We start from the raw sequence: 21597 nt of genomic DNA, 5'->3' as shown, positions 1-21597 counted from the left end.
GCATCAGCCATAGCCCGAGATGACCTGCTGCTTTGGCCAGTCCAGCCAGCTCGCCAGCTCTGGCCGCCCTGCCAGCTGCCGGTCGATATCTCGGACGACGGCTTTGGCCCAGCCTCTTGTGAACCAGAACATGTTTTCGAATATGACGAGCAGGCCGACGAAGTGGGCCAGGACGATCAAGGCGTGGGGCTTCATGCTGCGGATGTCGGCGACGACGGTGTCGTGCAGCATGTAGGGCCAGTAGAGCACGGCGCCGGGCTCGGCGTGGACGCCGCGGCGGGCGATGAGCGCGGCGCACTTCTCCAGCTCGGCCGCCGCGTCCACGTAGTGCTGGCTGAACTGCGCCGGGTCGGCGGCGAGGGAGACGCGGAGCTGGTTGAGCACCTGGTAGGTGTTTGCTGGCAGCGACGAGTTCTCCAGCGGGGGCGGGGATCGTTTACTGTGTGATTTTTTGAGTCTCAGCTATGTGTCGATGGTCTCCAGAAAGGGACAAAGGGGGGGGGGTTGGAGGATGTGAGAGACTGACCTGGCGTCTGGGCCCACGTCTTCGGCGTCGAACACCCGGAGCACCATGGGGTGGAACTCGGAGTGCGTCAGGCGGGAGAGGTAGGGCGCGACGGTGGCCCGGACGCCCTTGATGGCGCAGAGCAGCTCCATGATGCTCAGGACGGGCGTCTCGAGGCGGCGGTTCTCGGACCGCGTGGGCAGGCAGATGTAGTAGAGCACCATGACGGCCGTGAAGCAGTAGACGGCGCGCCAGTTGTCGTCGTTGATGTCGGACGACATGCCGCGGAACCCCTCGGAGCCGAGGACCTGGTGGTAGGCGGCGATGCTGACGTAGGCGTGCCAGCGGCTGGGCACGAGCAGGGCCTTGTGCGTGGCGCTGACGGACAGGATCGAGTGCATGAGGAAGCGGTGCTCGTAGGCCTCGCGCGGCACGACGACCTTCCACACGTAGCGCAGGTCGTCGCGCTGGGCGAGCGAGTCGGCCGTCACGGTGCAGTAGTGGTGCATGAGCTCGGCGTCGCGGGACCAGGGGTCGCTGTCGGGCGGCGGCACGAGGGGCGGCGGCGGCGGCGGGACGGCCGCGTTGTTGCTGGGGTGCGCGCCGGAGGTTGAAGTGGAGGCGGTGGAGGATGCGGCTGGCGAGGAGTACAGGAGGCTGTCGACGTTCTCGAGGATGGCCCGGGGCGGCGGGCGAGAGTCGTCGGACGGGCTTCCGGTGTTGGGGATGCCGATGCCGATGCCGAAGCCGACCGGGGTGGCGGGGCCTAGGCCAGCGCTGCTGGGCGGCGTGGGAGCGCCCGCGCTGCCGGCTGCCGCTGCCGCTTCGACCCTGGCGTCGACGGCCGACTTGCTCGCCAGGGCGAAGCTGCAGGGGATGTTGTGCCTCCTGCAGTGGAAGCAGCACGGCCAGACCTCATCGCACTATGTATCCGTATATGGTTGGCAGATGTTTCTTGGCGAACCCGGGGTGGAGAGCATATTATACTTGTACGTGGATAGACGCTGAGAGGAGGAGGACAGAAGGTAGGGGAGGGGGAACCAAGGGGAAGGGGATGCAAGACAGCTGAGCTAGGCTTCGTAAGCTTACTTACTTTGACCTTTCTTCGCTTGCAGTTGGTGCAGCCGTTGCGAGACTTGGTGTGCGTGCGCCGCGTGGACATTGCGCTGCAACTGGCTTCGAACCTATGCGAGAGCGCGGATTCGCATTCGTGCCAGGGAGCAAGAGAGTAAGGGCAGGCAGCGTATCTAACTCCTCTCGGTATCCTGGCAGGGGTAGCTGTCAAGGGCAAGAGTGAGACAGCCAATGGAACGGTGTATGCTTTTCAATGCTGTCTGTGACAGGTGAAACCAGCCAGTCAGTCGGTCGGTCAGTCTGCTTTGCCAGATCCAAAAGACGAAGAATCAACGTGGGGTGGGATGTCGTCGGGTTCTTAAACGGCGGATGGCGAATACGCGCATCGGCTGTGGATCCGTGGTTTTGGCACCCTGGCTAGCGCCCGGTCTTTTAGGCCGTCTTTTGGGGCACGCTGATCCGGTGGCTGGCTTTGGCTGGCTTTGGCTGGCTTTGGCTGGCTTTGGCTGGCTTTGGCTGGCTTTGGCTGGCTTTGGCTGGCTTTGGCTGGCTCGTTCAGGCTTGTTTAACGGTCTGTGGCGGGGAGAAACAAGCATTTGGAGATTTTGAGGCTGTGTCTGTTGTGTTCAATGAGCAGAGCAGCTGCCGTACCAATCGTACACTATCGTACACTATCGTACACCACCGTATCCGCCCCGTCGCGAATACGCGGCAACGCCCGACACTCCGAGCCATCCGTGTGTAACCCACAACTCGGCCCTCGACCTATCGCATCACTCTCTTTACGCGGCACAATGGGGGCTCAAGCGCCAAGGCTGAAGGGCGAAGGGGGCCGGCTTACATGGAGGGACGGATCCCGACATACTGTGTTGTGTCCACGCACGAAGTCCCTAGATTAGGTGTTTTTAACTTGGTGTGAGTAGGAAGTTCAGGGCTTGGCAACAATGTTCATATCTTCGCCATCTCGCATCGCTCTCGATGTTCATTCCTTGCTTCAAGCACAGCCCCAGGTGGTTTACAGGCCAGAGCGATATATAATTCGACATACGTTCTTGTGGTTGAAGTCGAAAAGCCCGGTCTTTGTTCTCGCGTCGTCATCTTCCAGCAGTTCTGAATCTTGAAGCAAAGACTAGCCTACCTCGGACCTTCTCTAGACACCATGGACGAGTGCATTCCAGATTACAAGAACGCCAAATTCTCGTTTTACCGCTATGAGCCATCTCTCCCGCTGGCTGCCGTAGCCACGGTGCTATTTGGCATCACGACTCTAATCCACATGCTCCAGATGTTTAGGACACGGACGTGGTATCTTACCGCTCTGGTTACTGGCGGCCTATGTAAGTCGTGTCCCATCTGAATCAGAAACCGCATGGTCCATACGTGCACTCGCTGACAGATCTCGTACTTGGCAGGCGAAGTCATAGGGTACATCGGACGGATCCTCAACGCGAACGAAGACCCCGGCTGCTGGACCCTCGGACCCTACGTCATGCAGAGCCTCCTGATCCTGCTCGCCCCGCCCTTCATGGCCGCGTCCATCTACATGATACTGGGGAGGATCATCCAGCTGACCGAGGGCGAGCCGCACGCCCTGATCAGGCGGCAGTGGCTGACCAAGATCTTCGTCCTCGGCGACGTCCTGTCCCTGCTGATGCAGGGCTCCGGCGGCGGCATGATGGCTGCCAAGACGCAGACGATGATCGACCTTGGCGAGAACCTCATCGTGGCGGGTCTCTTCGTCCAGCTCGCCTTCTTCGGCTGCTTCGTCGCCGTCGCGGCCGTCTTCCACCTGCGCATGGCGCGCCGGCCCACGCCCCGCGCGGCCCGCGACCCGGCCGTCCGCTGGCGCACCTACCTCGCCACGCTCTACGTCGCCAGCGGGCTCATCCTCGTGCGCAGCGTCTTCCGCGTCGTCGAGTACATCATGGGCAACGACAGCGTGCTCATGCGCAGCGAGGTCTACCTCTACGTCTTCGACACCCTGCTCATGCTCGTCGTCTTTGTCTGGATGAACTGGTTCCACCCGTCCGAGATCGGCCTGCTGCTGCGCGGCGAGCAGCCGGTCGCCAACGGCCTCGAGCTCATCGGCGTCAAGCGGCCCAAGTCTGAAGGGGCCGAGAGTCTTTCGTCGGAGGTCTAGAGGACGATGATGAGCCGAGGCAGAGCTGTGACGCGTTGCTGTATTATTCGTCCCATTTGGCTGCCTTATCCTGGCACAAGGCGAGTGGTGTTTGGCGTAGATGCGCCGCTCTTTCTTTTGTCTTTTCTTTGGGAATGGGCTTAGTCCGGATCCTGTTGTTATCTTTGGAAGGTTAGAATAGATTTTTAGAGGCATAGACAAGACAGAACTGCCTTTTGTCGACAAGATTTTTGATTGCCATCCAGCTGCTTGTCGGGCCATGCGATGAGTGAAACCTGAACTGCTATCTGGCATCCATGAAAGTACTTGCCGGATCTTTCGACTCTTGATATCCCAAGAGCCAATAATTCCCGGCGACGCGCTTGCTGCGACAAGACACTTCAGACATGAGACCTCAACGGCTTTTCTTACACCGTCACGGTAGCGTCTGCAAGTTTTTCAAGCGCACTTTGGGTTGGCCACATTGGGAGTCATACTGAGGATCCCCGGTGAATGAGACTGATAGACTTTCTACAATGTTTGATATCTTTTTCGGCTCCAGTCCCATTGGGCATCTGCTGCCAAGCCCGGCCCTTTGCGGTTGATGCGGCTGGTGCGGAGAAGTTCGGAAGGCAATCCTTGCCGAGGTGGGGACAATTGCTCCGGCGATCGGCCGCTGTTCCTTTCTGAGTCACCCGCTTGGATGTTGAATTCTGGGGTTTCCCAACGGCTTACCACGGTGGTTATGGAAGCCATAAAACCAATCTGCTCGTGATAAGGGTCCTGATCCCTCTTTCTTGTTAATGCATCTGGCCGCGACACGACCCGTATGAGTGTCTACACACACGCAACATGTCCTCTAGTGTGCAATCCTTGGTGCCCCAGGCGCACCTGAGCCGCCCAGACGATGGCGACGAGATCGAGATGGCCGGTGGCCTGGAAAGTAGAATGGAACCTCTGCAAAGAGTTGTCACAGCCGCGACTACTCCGACCAGTGAGAATGCAGAAGATGAGATCTCTACATGGTAGGGACTAGTTGCTCGTGGTCCGGAGATGACGGCTGACGACGGAACAGGAAGTCTGTGACCATCGTCATCTCCTCATTTACCATAGTATTCGTATGCTGCGGCCTCAACTTCGCTTTCGGCGTCTACCAAGCTCTATTTGAGGAGTACGCCGAACAGCCGGACAATCCCTTCACTGGTGCCACGCCCGCCCAGATCGACCTGATCGGCACACTGGGCATCTCGTTCATGACCATCGGCGCACCGTTCGCCGTTGCGTGGGCCAAGCTATTTTCGCCTCGTAAGGTCGCTTTCATCGGCGGCCTGATCTTTGGCCTCTCGTTGGTCCTGGCCAGTTTCGGAACGAAGCTATGGCATTTCCAGATGACCCAGGGTTTCCTCCTCGGCATCGGAACCTGTCTCTCGTACATGGTGGCCGTGACCGTCGCGCCGACCTGGTTCACGTCCCGAAGAGGCCTCGCCATGGGCATCATCCTCTCCGGCACAGGAGTGGGAGGCCTCGTCTGGGCCCCGTCCATGACGGCCTCGGTCGAGCACATGGGCTTCCGCAACACCCTCCGGGTAAGCGGCGCGTTCTCGGCCGTCTGCGTCGCGGCAGCCAGCATGGCCCTGGGCTGGGAGCCGGCGACGAGGCGGGCCCTCGAGGCTGAGAGGGCGGCGCGCACGTCCAGCCGCGCCTCCGGCATGCTCAAGGTGCCGCTGCTCGACGTCCGCGTCGCCCGGACGCGCAAGTTCGCCGCCCAGGCCCTGGGCGCCGTGCTGCAGTCGGCGGCCTACTACACGCCCGTCTTCTTCTTCGCCTCGTACGCGCGCACGCTCGGCTACGGCCCCGCCGCGGGCGCCAACTTCATCGCCGTCAGCAACGCCTGCAACGCCGTCGGCAAGATCGCCATCGGCCACGCCGCCGACCGCGTCGGCCGGCTCAACCTGCTGTTCCTGACGACGCTCATGAGCGCCATCGTCACGGTGGCCTTCTGGCTGCCGTCGACGCTCTACCCCTACGACGGCGGCGCGGGCGGCGGCGCGCGGGGCCTTTTCGTCGCCTTCACCGTCTTCTACGGCATCTTTGCCAGCGCGTACGTGTCGCTGTTCCCCACGAGCCTCGTCGAGCTTTTCGGCACCCAGAACTTCGCCTCGGTCAACGGCGTGCTGTACATGGTGCGGGGCATGGCGACGATGATCGGCACGCCCGTCGGCGGCGCGCTGATCCGGTCCTCGGCGGCTGGGCTTGGGCCCAAGACGTACGAGGGCATGTCCGTTCTGGTCAGTGTGCTGCTTTTCGGCGCGGCGGTGGCCGTCTTGTGGGTCAGGGCCGAAGCTATGATTTCTCATGACGGCACGAGGGTGTGGAAGTGGAGGCTGTAAAAGCCAGGAGGAGTAGGACAACGAGTACGTAGTATTCTCAGATAGCTCGCGGACTAAGTGAAGCAGCATCAAGTAAGACACGGCCAGACTAGGCCAGACTCGACAACAACGTAGTACATATTACAATTCGTGGTGTTCCCCAGTCTCAGCCGACTTCTCGAGAATGGCACTGTCCATCCGGGCTCGCTCCTCTGCAGTGGCGTTGGTCAGGTCCACGACAACCTTGTCACCGAAGATAGCATTAATCTCCTCGAGTGACAAGCGGGCAGTCTGTAGATGGAGGAACGTTAGTGTTATGGAATCTCCTAGTCAAGACAGTGGAGTACATGCCTCGGGAACGAAGAAGTAGGTGAGCACAAATGCCACGAAAGAGCAGCACACGAATACAAGGTAGAACTTCCAGCTATTGTGGTGTCATGATTAGCCATTAAACTTCGATTTGTAAAGTATCACGGAGTATTATATGGCTCACCCAATGTTCTGCATTGCGGTAGCTGCGGGAGTGAGGAAGGCGATTGACGATACGTAGTAAACGAACAGACCCAGAGCCATGCCCTTGGCACGGTACATCGTCGGGAAGATCTCAGCGCAGTAAACAAAGGCAGTGTTGTCAATGGCGAGTCCGTAGCTGGTGACGCTGTCAGTCAAAGCCCAAAGAGTTCAGGCTCTAGAGGAGAATACGTACATCGTCACGAAAAGGAAGAGAAAGAACACAGCTGCGGCATTCCCGCCTTTGTTGTCTGTGCCAGCATACTTCGACACCAAGGCTGTCTCACACGCCATAGCGACAGTGGTGCCGAGGAATCCAATGACTGGATGTGAGGATCATGGAGTCAGCTATGCATCTTCTTAGAGAGGTAAGCCATACTTACAAAAGAGCGGTCGACGGCCCACTTTGTCCATGATGAATGCAGCAATGATGTTGACTGAAGCTCCGACGACGACATAAATGGCGTACATCAGCAAGGGCAAACTGCCAGTCATCCCGAGACCTTGGTACAGCAGGACCCCATAATCTATTATTCTGCGTCAGCCATAATAAATATAATGGGTAGTAACGAACCGGAGTACGCACTGTTGATGACAAGAGGACCACAGGATTGACCGCCGAGCAGCACGCCGCAGCCGAGCAGGATTCTTCGGCGCAGCGAAGGCTTCTTGAACATGTACCACATGGATAAGTCCTGCTGGCGGTCGAACTCAATCTGCTTCTTCATCTGATAGAATTCCTCCCGGGCCTGCATCTGCGTGTCGTCATTGGGGTCGTGGTGCAGGCGCTCGGTGATGGTCCAGGCCTCGTCGGCACGATCTTTCCACAACACTGTGGCGCAAAGCCAGGAGTCAGCTGAGTCGCCATTTCAGGAGCAGCATCCTACAGAAGTTAGACTTACACCAGCGGGGGGACTCAGGGACCCATGGAGAGCCGATCAAGAGCACGAAGGGGAACAGGCATGAGAGCGCCAGCGGAAACCTCCACTGGAAAGTCTCGTTTGTGGCGTAGTATGCACCATATCCAACCCTACAGTTTGAGTGTATTAGCAGGATATCTTTCGAATCGGGTCTCGTCATTTTGCGCCTACCAACTCGACAAGAAGTATCCAATGACCAGGCCGACAGCATTTTGGCCAGCCAGAAGACCTCGACGATGCGGAGGCGCCACCTCGGAGAGATAGATAGGAGTGATTGTAATACACTGTCCTACTCCAATACCTTGCAGGAGTCTGACAACGACAAGCATCGGGATGTTTGCACTTCCGGCCACAAGAGCCTGGTGGTATTAGGAGTTAGCTAGGGTGCCCAGAGAAATTGTCACACAGGGAGATAGTGGAAGACTCACACCGCCGACAAGGCTGATGGCACCCGCAATGATGATAGTGAGCTTTCTTCCAATCCAATCAGGGAGCCAGGCGATGGAAAGCGCGCCAAAGGCGGCGCCAGCTGAGAACAGAGCATTGATGGCACCTAGGATAGAGGCCGTGTAGTCGGAGCCTGGGCCCTCTAGAGCAAGATCGAAATACTTGTAAAAGCCGGGCTGACCAATCGAGGTACTGAAAACGGAGAAGGCATAACCATAGGTCAAGCTGCTCAGTGCCACAAAGAGCACGATCTTTGCACAAGAGATAAGTACGTGTGAGTTATGGTAAAGGCTCTTTGGCTTCAGGAATATGTCATGCTTACAGAAAGATTGTATCGAGATGTTTTAACCATGTTGAATTACTCAATAGATACATTTAGTTTGTCGATCACTGTTTTGGAAGAGACAGGCAAAGTTGAGTGACGTGAAGAGACCACGAGCTTCCTTTAAGTTACCCCAATCATCTTTCTTGGCGCTAGGGATAAAGTTGCCAGGGCCGGCAGGACTCTGGCCAGCGTGACAGCTCTTTGATGACTGGGATAATGTTATCCATCATAATTAAGGTGGTTTTAGTGTCAGGCTCTCCGCATCTGACCCGTACCCCACGGGGCAGACATTTGACGGATCCAGGCTTAGCGCAACCTTGATCGCGTGAGATCGACCTTCCCCAAGTTCTACACTCAATTTGGAATCACAACATGCTTTCCAGATTGCCGGGTCAGGATTACCGACAGATTGGATGGGCCACCTATTGGTTGGATGCCAAGCTGCATCTGGGGGTTGATTACATCCTGATCTTGGCTAAAGTATGGGTTACAATTTCCGCACACTAATCTTGACATCCATGCGATCCATATCCACGGAGGGGTGATAGGAACCAGAGGCGACTTATCAGTTCCTGCTTGACCCCTTTTCTTGGCGAGCCACTCTCGACTTCAAACTCGACTCTGTCATACTTCGGTAGCCACCCGATCAATGCCGCGGGGTTTCGGTTACTATTTGTCTCATGAAAAGGTGGGAGCTTCGAGACTGTTACGGGCCACGATTTCAAGCCGACTCGTGGGAAACGCCCGAATCAACACGGCTACCCGTCTACCCAGTGCATTTTGAAGGTGCTACAGAGGCGAGTAGGGTAAAAGAGAAATGCTTACAAGGCCTTGAAAAGATACCTGAGGACAAGTGCCACGGATAAGCTCGAAAGCTCATGCAGATTGGCCTCTGAGTTGGCCAACTGGTTAATGATAGTGGTTCAGATGTTTGCATTGTGGTGGGGTTGCTTATCTCTTCTTTCAAGACGTTTGTACTAGATACTCTATTTGTCAAGATAAGACATCGCGTCTTTCAGAAATATTTGGACCGACAAATCCATGCTTGAACAAGTCTCGGCTGCTCAAACTTCTCATTGGATGATCTCACAGGAGTGTCCCAGGGGGAGAGACTGTGGGGATAATATTAGACAATATGATGTGTTTGAGATTGGGTCATAAATGATGAAGGCGCTATAGAGGTGTGAGCCAGGAGAAAATCGCCTGCTAGGAACTTGGCCCCTAATTTGGGGTAGTGGGACAACCCCTTCTCAAGGTGAAGGGTGGGATGGCAGTCATACTCGCGCAGCAACTATACTCAGGTATATACCCCAGAGAAGGCCCACAAAGTTGAGGAACACAATGCGCCTTTCGACTGGGATCCAGACAAAATTGACAACGGATGCCACCGGCCAGATCTTGTAGCCGTCGATAATAATGGGCATTGACTCCTATTCAAGGGAAAATAAGAATTAGTAAATCGGCCATCCTTCTCCCTTCGCTTCTAGGAGATTCCTACCTTTTTTAAGGTTTCGCTGAGCTGCTTGCCGCTATGGCCTTTCATAATTCCCATCAAGATTAGAAAGGCTGTGATGTTAACAATATGACCCACTGTCATACAGTCTGTGAACCATTTGATTGCAGAATTTTTCCAGTCCAGCTTGGCTTTTGTCTCGATCTCATCAGGCCCGGATAGACTCAAGTAGCTTCCGCGGGTTTCGTTTTGAGCAAGATGAGAACGATAACCTGGAAACCTTTTCTCTAGCCACTCTTGCCAGAGGTAATTGGGTGGCGCTGTGACCAATGTGAAAGTCGTGAAACGGGGTAGTTCTTCGAAGCTGAATCCATGAGAGCGCTATGTATGACTGATAAGTACGATGGTTCGTATTTGAGGTCAAACCCCGTCTCCATACTTACAGTCCCCTTCCATGCTTCAATAGCCTGAGCGAGGAGGTTCGAGATCTACCAGATGTTGACCTGGGAACTTTCTCATTAAAGCACTGGACAATAGCTTGATATCAGTGGTGGCAGTCTCTGAAAAACTGTACAACAATCTACAGATTTGGCGGTCCAGTGTTCCACATGCTCGGCATAGGCAAGTCGACGTGTCCAATATATCCGTCCAAGGCAAAGGTGCCCGACCAGTCGTCAATAACCCAAGATGTGATCTGCGATCGATCCTCGCCGAAGAAACCAGGATCAACTAATGGGATTCTTGTTGGATCAGAGTGAGTGTTCGTCGACGATGTCGGAGTGGAATAATCTTGGATTGATGTTGGCTCTGCGTTGGTGTCGGGAGGACGAGCTGCATTGTCTTGATAACGATGCAGCTGTTGGAATGTCTTGAGACGGTGTTTCTCGTGGCCTGGTCTGTCCAGCACATTGGTCCATAGTATTCGAACCCAACGAGCCATGATGTAGTAGTCTTCGAATTGTTTGAGGACGATCAGACTAGACCGAAGTTTGGCACGGAGCAACTCTCGGTCCTGCGAGCTCTTGCGCATAGCAGAATACTGAGCATTCATCGCGGCAAATATGGCAGTGACCCTTTCGTTACCAAGTTTGGTTAGAATAGGGCGCTTTCAGTGCAAAGGAATTTGGCATACCAGATCATGGGTAGATATTTTGGACTCCAGTATATCATTGCGTCTTCCACTAGTTGAGTGATATTATCCGCAGCGGCAAGGATAAATTTTGCATCATTCGGATGTATTTCGCTTTCAGGTCGAGGGCCTTGTACCCGCTGATGAAGGTGGATCACGTAGAAACTAGAATGTTTGTGTGAATAATCTATCGCGACACCTCAAAGGCGTGCTGGACTCAAGAGCCAGGACTCACTTGTAACACATGTCCGTGGTCAGAGATAAGTAATGCCGGCGGTCTCCTCTTGAAAGTCTCGGCAGCTCCTCATGACATTTGCCCAGAGTGGTTTGTATGGCCTGCTGCGCACAGTGCCGAAAGTCGGGATCGTCGCTCAGGGGAAGTCGTGCCAGAGAGCAGTAATCGAGAAACAAAGTCGATGCGGCACGGTTGAGCACTGCTTGTCCAATAATGTAATAGGCGGTCTCGGGACTCTCGTCTGGGAAATCTTGCGGAACCGGGTCTTCGACGTTACATTCAAGATCATTGATGATCATTGGTACTCCAATAGAGAACGCTATTTGTCGATCTCGAATCTTGGGTAAGTCCCGTCAGCATCACCACATGTTAGTCTCGGATGATAGGGATTGCCTTACATATAAGCACCACCAGATCCTTTTCCATTGGGCTTGGACCTCCGGAGATATCCCGCTTTTCTTGGTACTTTTGTTCATCCCCATGCACTGTGCAGACCTGATAGCAGACGAGAGCCACCACAGCGAGTCACGAAAGGCTATGGGTTGACCCCACCAGTAAGAGAGTAGATATGAGGACTGCAGCATCGCCACACGGTCGGATGTGTTGTCTGATTCGAACGACCTTTTGGCTCTTGCGAAGAACTCATCACCGCAGTCCATCCGGGTGCTGTAACCCAACAGATGGAAGATGGAGGGCTCGCATTGAGTCGAAGCTACGAAAAGGACGCATTGAAGGAGCGTTAGTGAAACGGTGTCGTCCTGAACAGATGAGAGAAAGGAGGATTTGTCCACTATAGGACAATATGAATGGAAAAGGGAGAAGTAAGACTCGATCAGACGCTGCTTGAGGTGCTGTGGAATCACGTCTTGTAAGGCTGGCAGATTGGCCTTTGGTAGTGGTGCCACGCCGTGAGGTTCGGACTGCGGCCGTGATCGACCATCTTCGTCGCTACTGTTGGCTGTCTCGACATGCGGGTGTACAGCAGTTTGTCTTGTTGCGGCGTTGTTAGAAAGGTACGTCGCGAACCAGCTTTCTCCGATGAAGGGAGGACGGTCACCTCTGCGAGGTTGTTTGTGACGTATGGGGCCCGTCCTGGAGGGCATAGAGTCCGGCGTCGCTACTCCTTGACGCTCTCTCCCGGAGATCTCGGTAACAATTGGCGACCCATCTTCGCCATTAACTCTGTCGAAATCGAGAGAGAACACGGGTTCCTGAGTGGACCTGGTTGGCGCATTTCGCGGTGTGGCTTGCTGATCGACGGAAACTTCAAAAGTCGAACCTTGTTCAAGCCTAGGGGAGGACAAAGCTCCTTCTGAATCACGCCCATATTTAATGAATTGGCCAGTCGAGCCCCTTTTCCCATGCGGGCATGGTCAGTATCAGGAATTGGTAGTCCACACATTCAATCTAAAGCGTGCAGCAAGCGAGGTGAGGGCGGTGTGTTTACCTGGTCCGCTTTGAGCGAATAAGACGGCATTCGGGATTCTTCGCCTTGCGACAATTGGAACACGGCTGACCCGAGGTCGATGCATCGCACCTGATGCGTTTCTGGTTGCAGCGCTCGCATGCAGTCGCCCTCTTGCGTCTCCGCTGCGGAGTCTCGCCTGGGCCCCTCGCGTCTGTCTCCTCCAGTGCCGGTGTCGATGTCGGTACTGGTGCCGGTGCCAGTTCCATCGTTGCCCTGTCGTCCGTGATTTGATGGACCACCGGGTATGGGACCGGGGTTCCGGTGCTCAATCAAAAATACGAAGAAGGCAAGTCATTCGACAACGTCAGCGAGACCCTGCTCTGTTGCGTGAAAAGGTTTGGCGGATCCACACCATGACCGAGACCAAAGCCGAAACCATAACCGAGAAGTTGCCTCGTAGCAAGGGAGACTAGGTACACCAATGCTCCACTCAAACATGCTAGACAGGTAGTCTCAAGCTACTAGAATTATGAGCATCATACGGGACCAGGTGGTGTGCAGCAGAGATCAATTTTGGAAAAGTTATTGGATTAAATTATATATCTATAGAATGTCTTGGTGTATGTGTAATAGATAGTGTAGGCGATTCGCCATGGATACCGGTAAGGAAAAGAAAAGTGTACCTTGGACTGGCTCTGGAGTGGACAGACCGTAATTATCTTCCAAGAGATATGACAAGTGAGACGAAGGGACTTCTCAGCCAGCGCAATATCTTGACATGGCTCGTAATTTCGGTCCAAAGATGTAGAACATGACCGGCGCTGGAATGCCGATGCCGATGCTAATAAAGGCCAAAACACTAGTTCCCCATCCGTAATCGAGTGCCTGGCTGTGTCAGCGACTGGTTCTTATCTGGCTTGGATAGCCTTGGGTCATTGAGCTCCCTTACCTGGTATAGATATGGCGCGAAGAGGGGGAAGCCGAACCCAGCGAGACTCCGGAGTACGGTCGCTGCTGCAAGCCCACTGGCAGCGTAGCGATGATAACTGTCGATGGTGTAGGCTTGCATTGCCTGAGTACACAGGAAAACACCGGCCGTGAACAGGGCGGCGCCAATGTTAGGCATGATCCAGTGAACCCGGGCTTGGACGCTCCAGCCATACCAAAAGAGTCCAATGGGGACGATGATTGAGCCCACAAACATCGAAGGCACTCGGAATTCCGGCCTGCCCACGTCATTGTTTCGCGCCTTGAGCTTCATGTACACCTTGTCTACTACCATCAAGCTAGTAATGACGGCAAGGACAGCACCGATGAAGAGGGAGAGATAATTGAGGCCGCTAATTCCCAGATTCTCGCGGTACACATCGGTCCAGACGATAGGGAAGGTCACCATCACCAAATACGTGACCCCGAAGAGGTAGCCCATGTATACTGCGATGACCTGAACAATAGGCTGAGTGGCAAGCAACCGAGTAGGCCGGATCAGGGCAGCGCCCAGAATTTCCGATGGACTTTTGGCCAGCTCCGCTCCCACGTGAAGATTGGCATTGCCCGTCTCCTTGATCAGGCGTTGGCACTTCCTTCGCAAGAGCACGGGTGCGTACGTCTCTTCCAGCCAAAATATGCCTGAAAGTTGGACAACGGCGGCTGCAATACTTGTTGACCAGAAGCACCAGCGCCAAGTTGTTCTCTCGGCGATGAAGCCGGCACAGATAGGGCCAACGGCGGGCCCAAGCAGCGGGCCCAAGCTGTATATGCCGACCGCCTTTCCGCGTTCCTCTGCCCTCCACATGTCACTGAAGAGATCGTTATTAGCTGGTGGTTTCGCGCATTGCGCAATGATTGAAGAAAACTTGCCTGATTGCTCCGCCTCCAAGCGCCAACGGTGCGCTTCCACCAATGCCGGCGAGGAATCGAAAGACAAAGAACTCAGCCCTGTTCTGAGCAAATCCACAGCCCGTATTCCACGCCACGTAGAACAGGTTGCTCAGTAGCAACACACGATAGCGACCGTATATCTCCGACAATGGGCCAAAGAAGAGTGGGCCTATCGCGTACCCAAGGATGAATATGGACAAGGCCATCTCGACTTCGATTTTCTCGTGCATTCCTAGATCTTCTCCTAGCTTTGATAGAGCGGGAGCTACCATCGAGGATGATATTGGAGACAGGAAAGTGAAGAGGGACACCAGGACCGTAATGATCATCCTTTTGTTTGTCGTCCAGTTTTTGGGGTTGGCGGAATCTGTAGGCCCTTCCCATGTTACAAGATTCGGATCCGTAGGCGGCTTTTCTGTGTCCTTTGGTGCTGATGTGCCAGATTCGATGTCAAGTTGTCGACTATCCTCAGACTGTGTGTGCATACAGTCCTCGGCTTGCGTTGAAGGGAGATCAGCAGCAGAGTCTGTCCTTCCGGGACCGGATGATGGTGTTTCCGTTTCCTTTGACTCGGACATGTTTCTTGTGGATATTGAACAGCTTAGGAAAAGTGATGTTACTCTCTAATTGAGTGCCTATTTCTTGGGGTCATGCTACTTATACGGAACCATTACAAGGGTTGCGTGATGGGGCCTCGGGTTTTGTGCGGGTTAGCTGGGGATGAAGTGCATTATATTTTGTCACTACAGGCTAGTACCTGTCATGGAGAAACAGGCTAGGCAATATGGCAATTTGCGCGACTTTCACTTAGGCTCAAACTTATGTCTAACACCGATATGGGTCTCGCGAGTCGCGAGTCAGCATTTTCACTGTCCGCCTCATTTTCGGAGTTTGAGTCGCCTTTTGATCATTGCATTCGATCCCCATCCCTGAACCAGCCCGGGTTTTCAACCCCTTAAAACCCATTCGATATTATCGCTTGCACATTTCCATCTAATCAACAATGGCCGACGAGACTCCGGCCCAGAAGGGACGACGCCGGAGCGTCCGGGTCTCAACACCACAGCTCAGCTGTGAGCTCTGTCGCGCTCGCAAAGTCAAGTGCGACAAGCTGGAGCCATGCTCAAACTGTGTATCGTCAGGTTCTAGATGCGTCCCAGTCCGTCGTTCGCGGCTTCCACGAGGCCGACATGTGCGGAGACCAGGTCCTGCAACCTCAAAGTCACCCGAGCAGACCGGCGACGAGACTGCGTCATCCGAGGACAAGAGCCTCGCTGACCGTGTCCATCGGCTGGAAAGCTTGGTTGAGCACATGAGTGCGGCAACATTTTCTGTTGGACAGGTATGTTGGTCATCAAACACATTATGTGCGCGACAGGCTCTCATCTTACAGCAGGGAAGCCAGCAACACATTCCACAGGGCGTAGACACGCCTTCAAGTCTAGCTTCAGGACCGCCTATTCCATCAAGCATCAGTCCTTCGTGTGCAGAGATATCTTCTGTCGCGCAGACACCGGCGCATCGGGGTGATGGCTCTTGGACCGGTGTCGCCATGGAGGTAAGTCAGCCTCACGGACGAGATAGAACGTCCCCTGATCGGCCCAACCTACAGATTTCCGCACTCCGACGCGAGGTCAATGGGTTCGCAGGCGCGACTGTTTCCCATTCCCAGCAAGCGTACACACCAAGTCGACTTGACGGCGGCATGCTGCTCCTCGGGCTGAGTAGCTCGGAAGATGCCCCCGCCTCAGCATGCAACCCGGAAATCTCCAGAACTCTGTGCCAGATCTTTCTGAAACAAGTCGACCCGATCGTCAAGATTCTCCATAAGCCATCCCTGACTAGGTGGATGGTGCATGGGCAGTCTTACTTGAACTACCCCGCCGGTCATCCAGCGGTTCAAGCCCTCAGTGCTGCAGTATGCTATGCTGCAGCAAACAGTTTGACAGAAGGTCAATGCGAGACCTCGTTCAAGACAGCCCGATATCCGCTGGTTGCGCAATGCAAGAGGCAATGTGAGGCGGCACTTGCAGCTGCCGGATTACTAGACACACGAGACCTCACAGTCGTCCAAGCCTTTGTCATATACCTGGTATGTCGGCCTCCCAAGCTACTGCGAACCTCTAGCTGATCACAAGCACGCTTCTTGTTAGGCAACCCGTCGAGCGGCAGAGCGAAGCCGGCCTGTCTGGACACTCGTGGCATTGGCTGTACGACTCGCCAGGCCTCTCTGCTTTCCTCCCTGGGCACTGGATAGTGAAAAGCAAACAAACTTCAACTTCTTTGACGATCAGAGGCGAAAACGGCTGTGGCATTACCTCTCGGTCCTTGATCTACAGGTTTGCTTCGGGCAGAGATCAGCCCCTCTTACTAGCACCGTCGAAGATGGCCGCAGCATGGCTCTGCCTGCAAACATCGACGACGATGACTTTGACACAGACACGACAGCGGTCCTGCCTGGTAAAGAAGGCTTGACAGATACATCATACTCCCTGATGACTTATTACGCAGTACCAGCGGGCCGCCTAACTGTATCGACCATCCAAGCAGAACAAAACCAGTCACCCGACCTTAGTCCATCTGCGACCACCTCCCTCCCCCAGTCACGACGACGAGACCTCGTAGACACATGCGAGCGACAAATGATGCACCTCGCCCAGTACTGCGACCCGGAATCCTCGAGCTACGCATGGTTCACCTACCACAGCCTACACCTCGTCTTGGCAGCATCCAAGCTCGCCACCCTGCGGCCGATCCGGCCCCCAACACCACAACTGCCAGACGCCACCGCCTCCGGAGCAGCAGCAACGAAGCCACCGCCGCCGCCCTGGGACTGCATTACAGTCGACGGCGTGGAGCTCCTGCGCCTGACCCTCACCGTCCTCGACAAGGCGCGCCTCATGCACACGGACCCGCGCGGCGAGGGCTTCCGCTGGTGCGTCAACATCCCCTGGCACGCGCTGGCCATCGCCTTCGCCGAGTGCTACGCCTGCACCGACGCGGCGCTCGTGCGGCGCGCCTGGCCGCTCGTTGAGGCCGCGTACGAGCAGCACAAGTCGTTCATGCTGCGCTCCGGGACGGCGGCGACGGCCCTGCACGCGCCGCTCGAGAGCCTGCTGCGGCGGACGCGGCGGCGGGTGGCGTCGCTGCTGCAGGACGGCGAGATGGGAGGGGGGGTTGGCGGGAGCGGGAGCGGGAGCTTGCTGCCATCCACGGCCGGGGCCGTCTCGAGCACCCAGCCGATGATGGGATTGTCGTCGGGGACGCCGTCGGCGGGAGGAGGCGTTGCTGCGAGTAGCCTCGGGACTACCTCCTCCGAGGTCGGAGGGACGCCCGCTGTTTCTCTCGCGGCACCGCTGACGCTGCAGTCCCAATTTTGGGATGCTGGCCAGCAGTCCTTAGTTGGAGATACGCCCTTTTCAACAGGTGATCAAGTGGCCACAGGACAGATGCAGGTAGATACCGCGGAGGATCTGTCGTGGAAAACGTGGGAGGAGTTCATCTCGGGCATATCGTTTGACGAGGTTGGAATCCCGGAATCGTTCCTCTATGATGTATGAATAATAGATTAATAGAATTTAGTGTCTGTGGCCGCCCAGCAATCAGGCCATTAATAAAGTGACGTTACACCTCAACGACGACGGTTGGGTGCATGACTTTGACAGATATGCACGATCCCGCTTGGAGTCAGCTAGTCGAAGGTACGACGGCACACCCTTGCGTCTTAGTACTTCTGAATGTCCCTCTGGCCTCATGGACTCTTCAACAGGGTGTATGTCATTGTGGAACAGGAAGTACACAAAAAATACAAGCGGAGCAGCAAAAAGAAACTTACAGCACCGAGGATTCCCCAGTCGTCACCGACCTGAGTACTGATTCGGCGATTGGCAGCTTGTCTATGGGAGAGCGGACGGGATCCCGAATTTTCTACCATCTATGGCCGTAAGTGACAGTAGCTGTTTGTGCTTATGTCTATATCCTGCCGCTGGCGTTGGATATGTGTGGCTTTCTTGCTCGTCTTAGCGGCCATCCCTCTTATCCCTTCCGATTACCTTTTCCTGATTCTTTGATATCCCACCTAAGCCCGAACATAATGACAAGGGATTTGCATCATAGATTCGTAGCATCTCTTAGGCGGTTTGTATGGATACCTTGTCCAGCGCGTAGCCGCGGGCTCAAGATGCGAAGCATCACCATCCCTTATCCGCCATCGCACGTTCCGCCCTTCCGATCGGCGGCAACCCGCATCATGTGTGTGCGTGCCCGTCGCACAGCGGCAAGACCAGTGCCCTAGCCGGACCTGTGCTGTTGGTCGTCGTCTTTTCAACGTCAGTTACCGCAATCTTGCAATTTTGTTTTGCCGCGACATCGCCGGCCGGTGGGTTTTCGACGGACCTCCTCTCTCCTCACCAACACAGAGCATGCTACTGCCTTCCCAAGCCTTGCCTGCCGACTGGCTGATGCCAGACGCAAAAGCTGGCCCAATCATGCAGAGTATCTCCCTAATCTGGTATCCCGGTGTTTGGACCACGACATAAGGCGAAATCCTGCAGTAGCGCGACGGGTCTTGCGTCTTACAGCAGCACTGGCAGGACGGAGATTCCAGGATTCGACAACTATGATGCAACAGTCGTCGATAAGCAGAACACACACCCGCGTAGAAGGTGTGTATGCGCAGCGTGTGTGCTGAGCTATCATGTGAGCTAATAGTGCTGACAGTTGACAAGTCTCCCACTGTGACATGTTCCATGTCAATTGGATGTGCAAATAGACGGTGGTCATGGCAGGCATATCCTTGTACTGAGCGCCAGCGATCCCTCGATACAGGCCAGGGAAAAAAAGCAATGTGCACGACAACCCTGAAGACGTCTCCGATGCTCATTGGTCGCTCTGCACCCTGGAGATGCAGGGCATGAGGTCAGCCCATGTAGGTTGGGCCTGGTCCGTCGGGAGGCGTACACGAGGGACGAGAGGGTGTAGATTCCATCCAAAGCACGCGCCTCGAAAACAATAGCTCTGTCTGTCCACATAGTATTACCCTCGTGACCACGCTCTCCCGCTGACAACACACCAGATATGCCGGTCATTCATTTTCCTTTTTCGCCTTAGCCAAACACTAGAGCCCACTGTATGACGCGATTTGCGACTTATGCAAGTCTTTCCGTCTGACGGAGGCCCCAGTCACGCACATATGTGAAAAGCAAGGTCACGGCGGGCCGAGACGACACTGTTCTTGGCGCGAGATTGACCTTAGGTGAGATTAGCAGCTGGGTCACTTGCCTCCGCTGCCTCTATGCAGACACCTCTGGCCTTTGACAATACCGCCTCGCGGGGTGACTGCGACTTTTCAGCTCTCGGGGCAAGCCCCATCGACTTGTAAGAAGTTGGGAGCGACGAGGGAACCCTCCGTAGGACCAGAACGCCCCACCCGAGATGGATCGGTCTTTTGAGTACCACTCTGTCTCTCAAGAACAGTAGATCTTGTACGTCTTGTTGATAGCAATGGGCTGCGGGGGCGTGAGCTTACTGGTCAGTTGCGTAGGCGGATGACAGCTGCAGAGCACAAGCCAGATTCCTTTCCCTGATCCGATCACAAGCACCCGATCCTGAGCAAGCCAGGCGTTCCCTGGTTTCTTCAGAGAACACAGGATGTATGTCAGCCGCAGCCTGTCATGCATACAGTTCCCAGGATTACGATGGGTCAGATCGAGCAGCAGAAAGGACTGATGGGATTTCGGGGAAGTGTGGTATGACGGAACTAGGCACCCCGGAACCAATCATGGACCGATTCAGTGGCACACAGGAGTGATCGCTCTCTCCGGGGCTCGGAATCGGTTGGTATGGTAGAATGCTCTCGGACAAATCAGAATGTCGCAGATCTGCAACAACCGTAGATGCTGGACCAAGGTTGGGGATCGTGACAGGGGGTGGTCTTCTGGAGCTGGGACGGAAGGGGACATCCACGGCAACCCTCTGATGTAGGACAAAACTGGAATCAGAAATTATGATGCCGGTGCTAGCAAGAAAACGCACGGGCTTCTTGTCTGTTCTTTTTGCCTGGGCTTTCGGTTCTGATATAGCGCCTTGAAATGATGTGATGCAGCTCGCATGAAATCGAGATCTCCACTTGGAGAGGGAAGCGCGCACGTACGCGCGGACTGGTTGAGCCCGTAATGAAATCTGGGTGTCACAAAAGAACTACCGGCCTCAGCGAGGGTTGCCTCGCCCAATATCGTACCAGATTGTATGCTCTTTTGCAAAAATTGGAGATGGTAGCATTCCAGGTGTGGTCAGGCTTTCGGGCCGCTTTCACAATCAAGGCAACACACCTTGGTCTGGTCCTCCACATTGATGGGAGCAGCCGCATAGTAGCGCCGCCCGAGGACTGGGCATGTCAACCAAGGCGGGTGCGGGTGTCGGTTGTCAGACGCTATGTCATTTGTGATAGATGAGATGGCGGCATAAGCCCATGACACGGCATTAGCGGCGTTGGAGAGGAAGAGGAGACGATAGAGAGCCGATACCGTCGTCGTCGGTGGTGGTGCTGAGCATAGTCGAGGATGAATAAGAGATCGGCCCAGACTTGTCCATACCGGGACGAGCATGGATGGATGGCATGTGATGACTGAGATGCTCACAAAGACAGAACCGTGGGCGAGTGAATGGCTAATGGCTGATGGACAACTGCTCGAGCGACCAGGATGGCCCGAGGTCTCCCGGCTGCGGCGCCGTTGTTTCGTGCGAGGCATGGCAGAACACGTGGTCCTCGAGGCATGTCGGACGACAACCATTACAAGTCTGGGACTCGATGTTGCGCTGGATTGGATGCTGATCAATGGAGACACGGACGGGACTGGGCTGGGGTAGGGACTGGGGCTGGAGGGCCGGGCGCGTATGAGACGTACGAGTAGCATGAGGCCGCAGGTACACCGCTATCATGCGCGGCGCATTGCGGGTATGGGGAGGATGACGGGAGGATGGTATCTTGATACCCGGGAGAAAATTGCCTCAGACCAAGATGCATCGCCAGATGCACTCCAATCTTTGGTTCGCCTGACCAGAGAAGGCACATTTTCCTGAGGCCGGCCTTTCCTATTTGGGCTGTTATCTCTTGCGAATTGCGCAGAGGGCAGGCACAGGAGTGGTCTTGCCATTCGATACGATTGGGTTTTCGGGGTGTCTTCTTCCCCTCCTCTTTTTCCCTCTCAGATCTCTCCTCTTT

At 55.2% G+C, this 21597-nt stretch overlaps 6 protein-coding genes across 6 annotated transcripts; 3 read left to right on the top strand and 3 right to left on the bottom strand.

Annotated features, from left to right (window-relative positions):
* Positions 1-3: 3 nt before the first annotated feature.
* E0L32_007414 (uncharacterized protein) lies at positions 4-1667 on the bottom strand (the record flags this gene model as incomplete). Its single annotated transcript, XM_031142156.1, has 3 exons — positions 4-439; positions 527-1428; positions 1599-1667. 3 exons carry the CDS (start codon positions 1665-1667, stop codon positions 4-6), a joined length of 1407 nt encoding a protein of 468 aa, XP_030993627.1.
* Positions 1668-2738: 1071 nt separating this feature from the next.
* Positions 2739-3719, top strand: E0L32_007413 (uncharacterized protein; the record flags this gene model as incomplete). The annotated part of the gene is made up of 2 exons (XM_031142154.1): positions 2739-2916; positions 2992-3719. 2 exons carry the CDS (start codon positions 2739-2741, stop codon positions 3717-3719), a joined length of 906 nt encoding a protein of 301 aa, XP_030993626.1.
* Positions 3720-4550: 831 nt separating this feature from the next.
* Positions 4551-6088, top strand: E0L32_007412 (uncharacterized protein; the record flags this gene model as incomplete). Its single annotated transcript, XM_031142153.1, has 2 exons — positions 4551-4723; positions 4774-6088. The coding sequence occupies 2 exons, from the start codon at positions 4551-4553 to the stop codon at positions 6086-6088; spliced, it is 1488 nt and encodes a 495-aa protein (XP_030993625.1).
* Positions 6089-6208: 120 nt separating this feature from the next.
* Positions 6209-8296, bottom strand: E0L32_007411 (uncharacterized protein; the record flags this gene model as incomplete). The annotated part of the gene is made up of 10 exons (XM_031142152.1): positions 6209-6358; positions 6470-6491; positions 6561-6716; positions 6774-6900; positions 6961-7104; positions 7152-7409; positions 7480-7607; positions 7669-7856; positions 7926-8195; positions 8267-8296. The coding sequence occupies 10 exons, from the start codon at positions 8294-8296 to the stop codon at positions 6209-6211; spliced, it is 1473 nt and encodes a 490-aa protein (XP_030993624.1).
* A 2006-nt stretch (positions 8297-10302) lies between these two features.
* E0L32_007410 (uncharacterized protein) lies at positions 10303-14953 on the bottom strand (the record flags this gene model as incomplete). The annotated part of the gene is made up of 7 exons (XM_031142151.1): positions 10303-10795; positions 10855-11016; positions 11087-11424; positions 11485-12297; positions 12534-12767; positions 13444-14293; positions 14556-14953. 7 exons carry the CDS (start codon positions 14951-14953, stop codon positions 10303-10305), a joined length of 3288 nt encoding a protein of 1095 aa, XP_030993623.1.
* Positions 14954-15378: 425 nt separating this feature from the next.
* On the top strand, positions 15379-17935 carry E0L32_007409 (uncharacterized protein; the record flags this gene model as incomplete). The annotated part of the gene is made up of 4 exons (XM_031142150.1): positions 15379-15717; positions 15769-15933; positions 15988-16467; positions 16529-17935. The coding sequence occupies 4 exons, from the start codon at positions 15379-15381 to the stop codon at positions 17933-17935; spliced, it is 2391 nt and encodes a 796-aa protein (XP_030993622.1).
* Between the last annotated feature and the right edge of the window lie 3662 nt (positions 17936-21597).

The sequence above is a fragment of the Thyridium curvatum genome, assembly GCF_004353045.1.
Source record: "Thyridium curvatum strain D216 chromosome Unknown NODE_45_length_338668_cov_82.209118, whole genome shotgun sequence".
Classification (NCBI taxonomy): Eukaryota; Fungi; Ascomycota; class Sordariomycetes; order Thyridiales; family Thyridiaceae; genus Thyridium; species Thyridium curvatum.
Note: the sequence above shows the minus strand (reverse complement) of the source record. Positions and strands in the feature narration are given on the sequence as shown.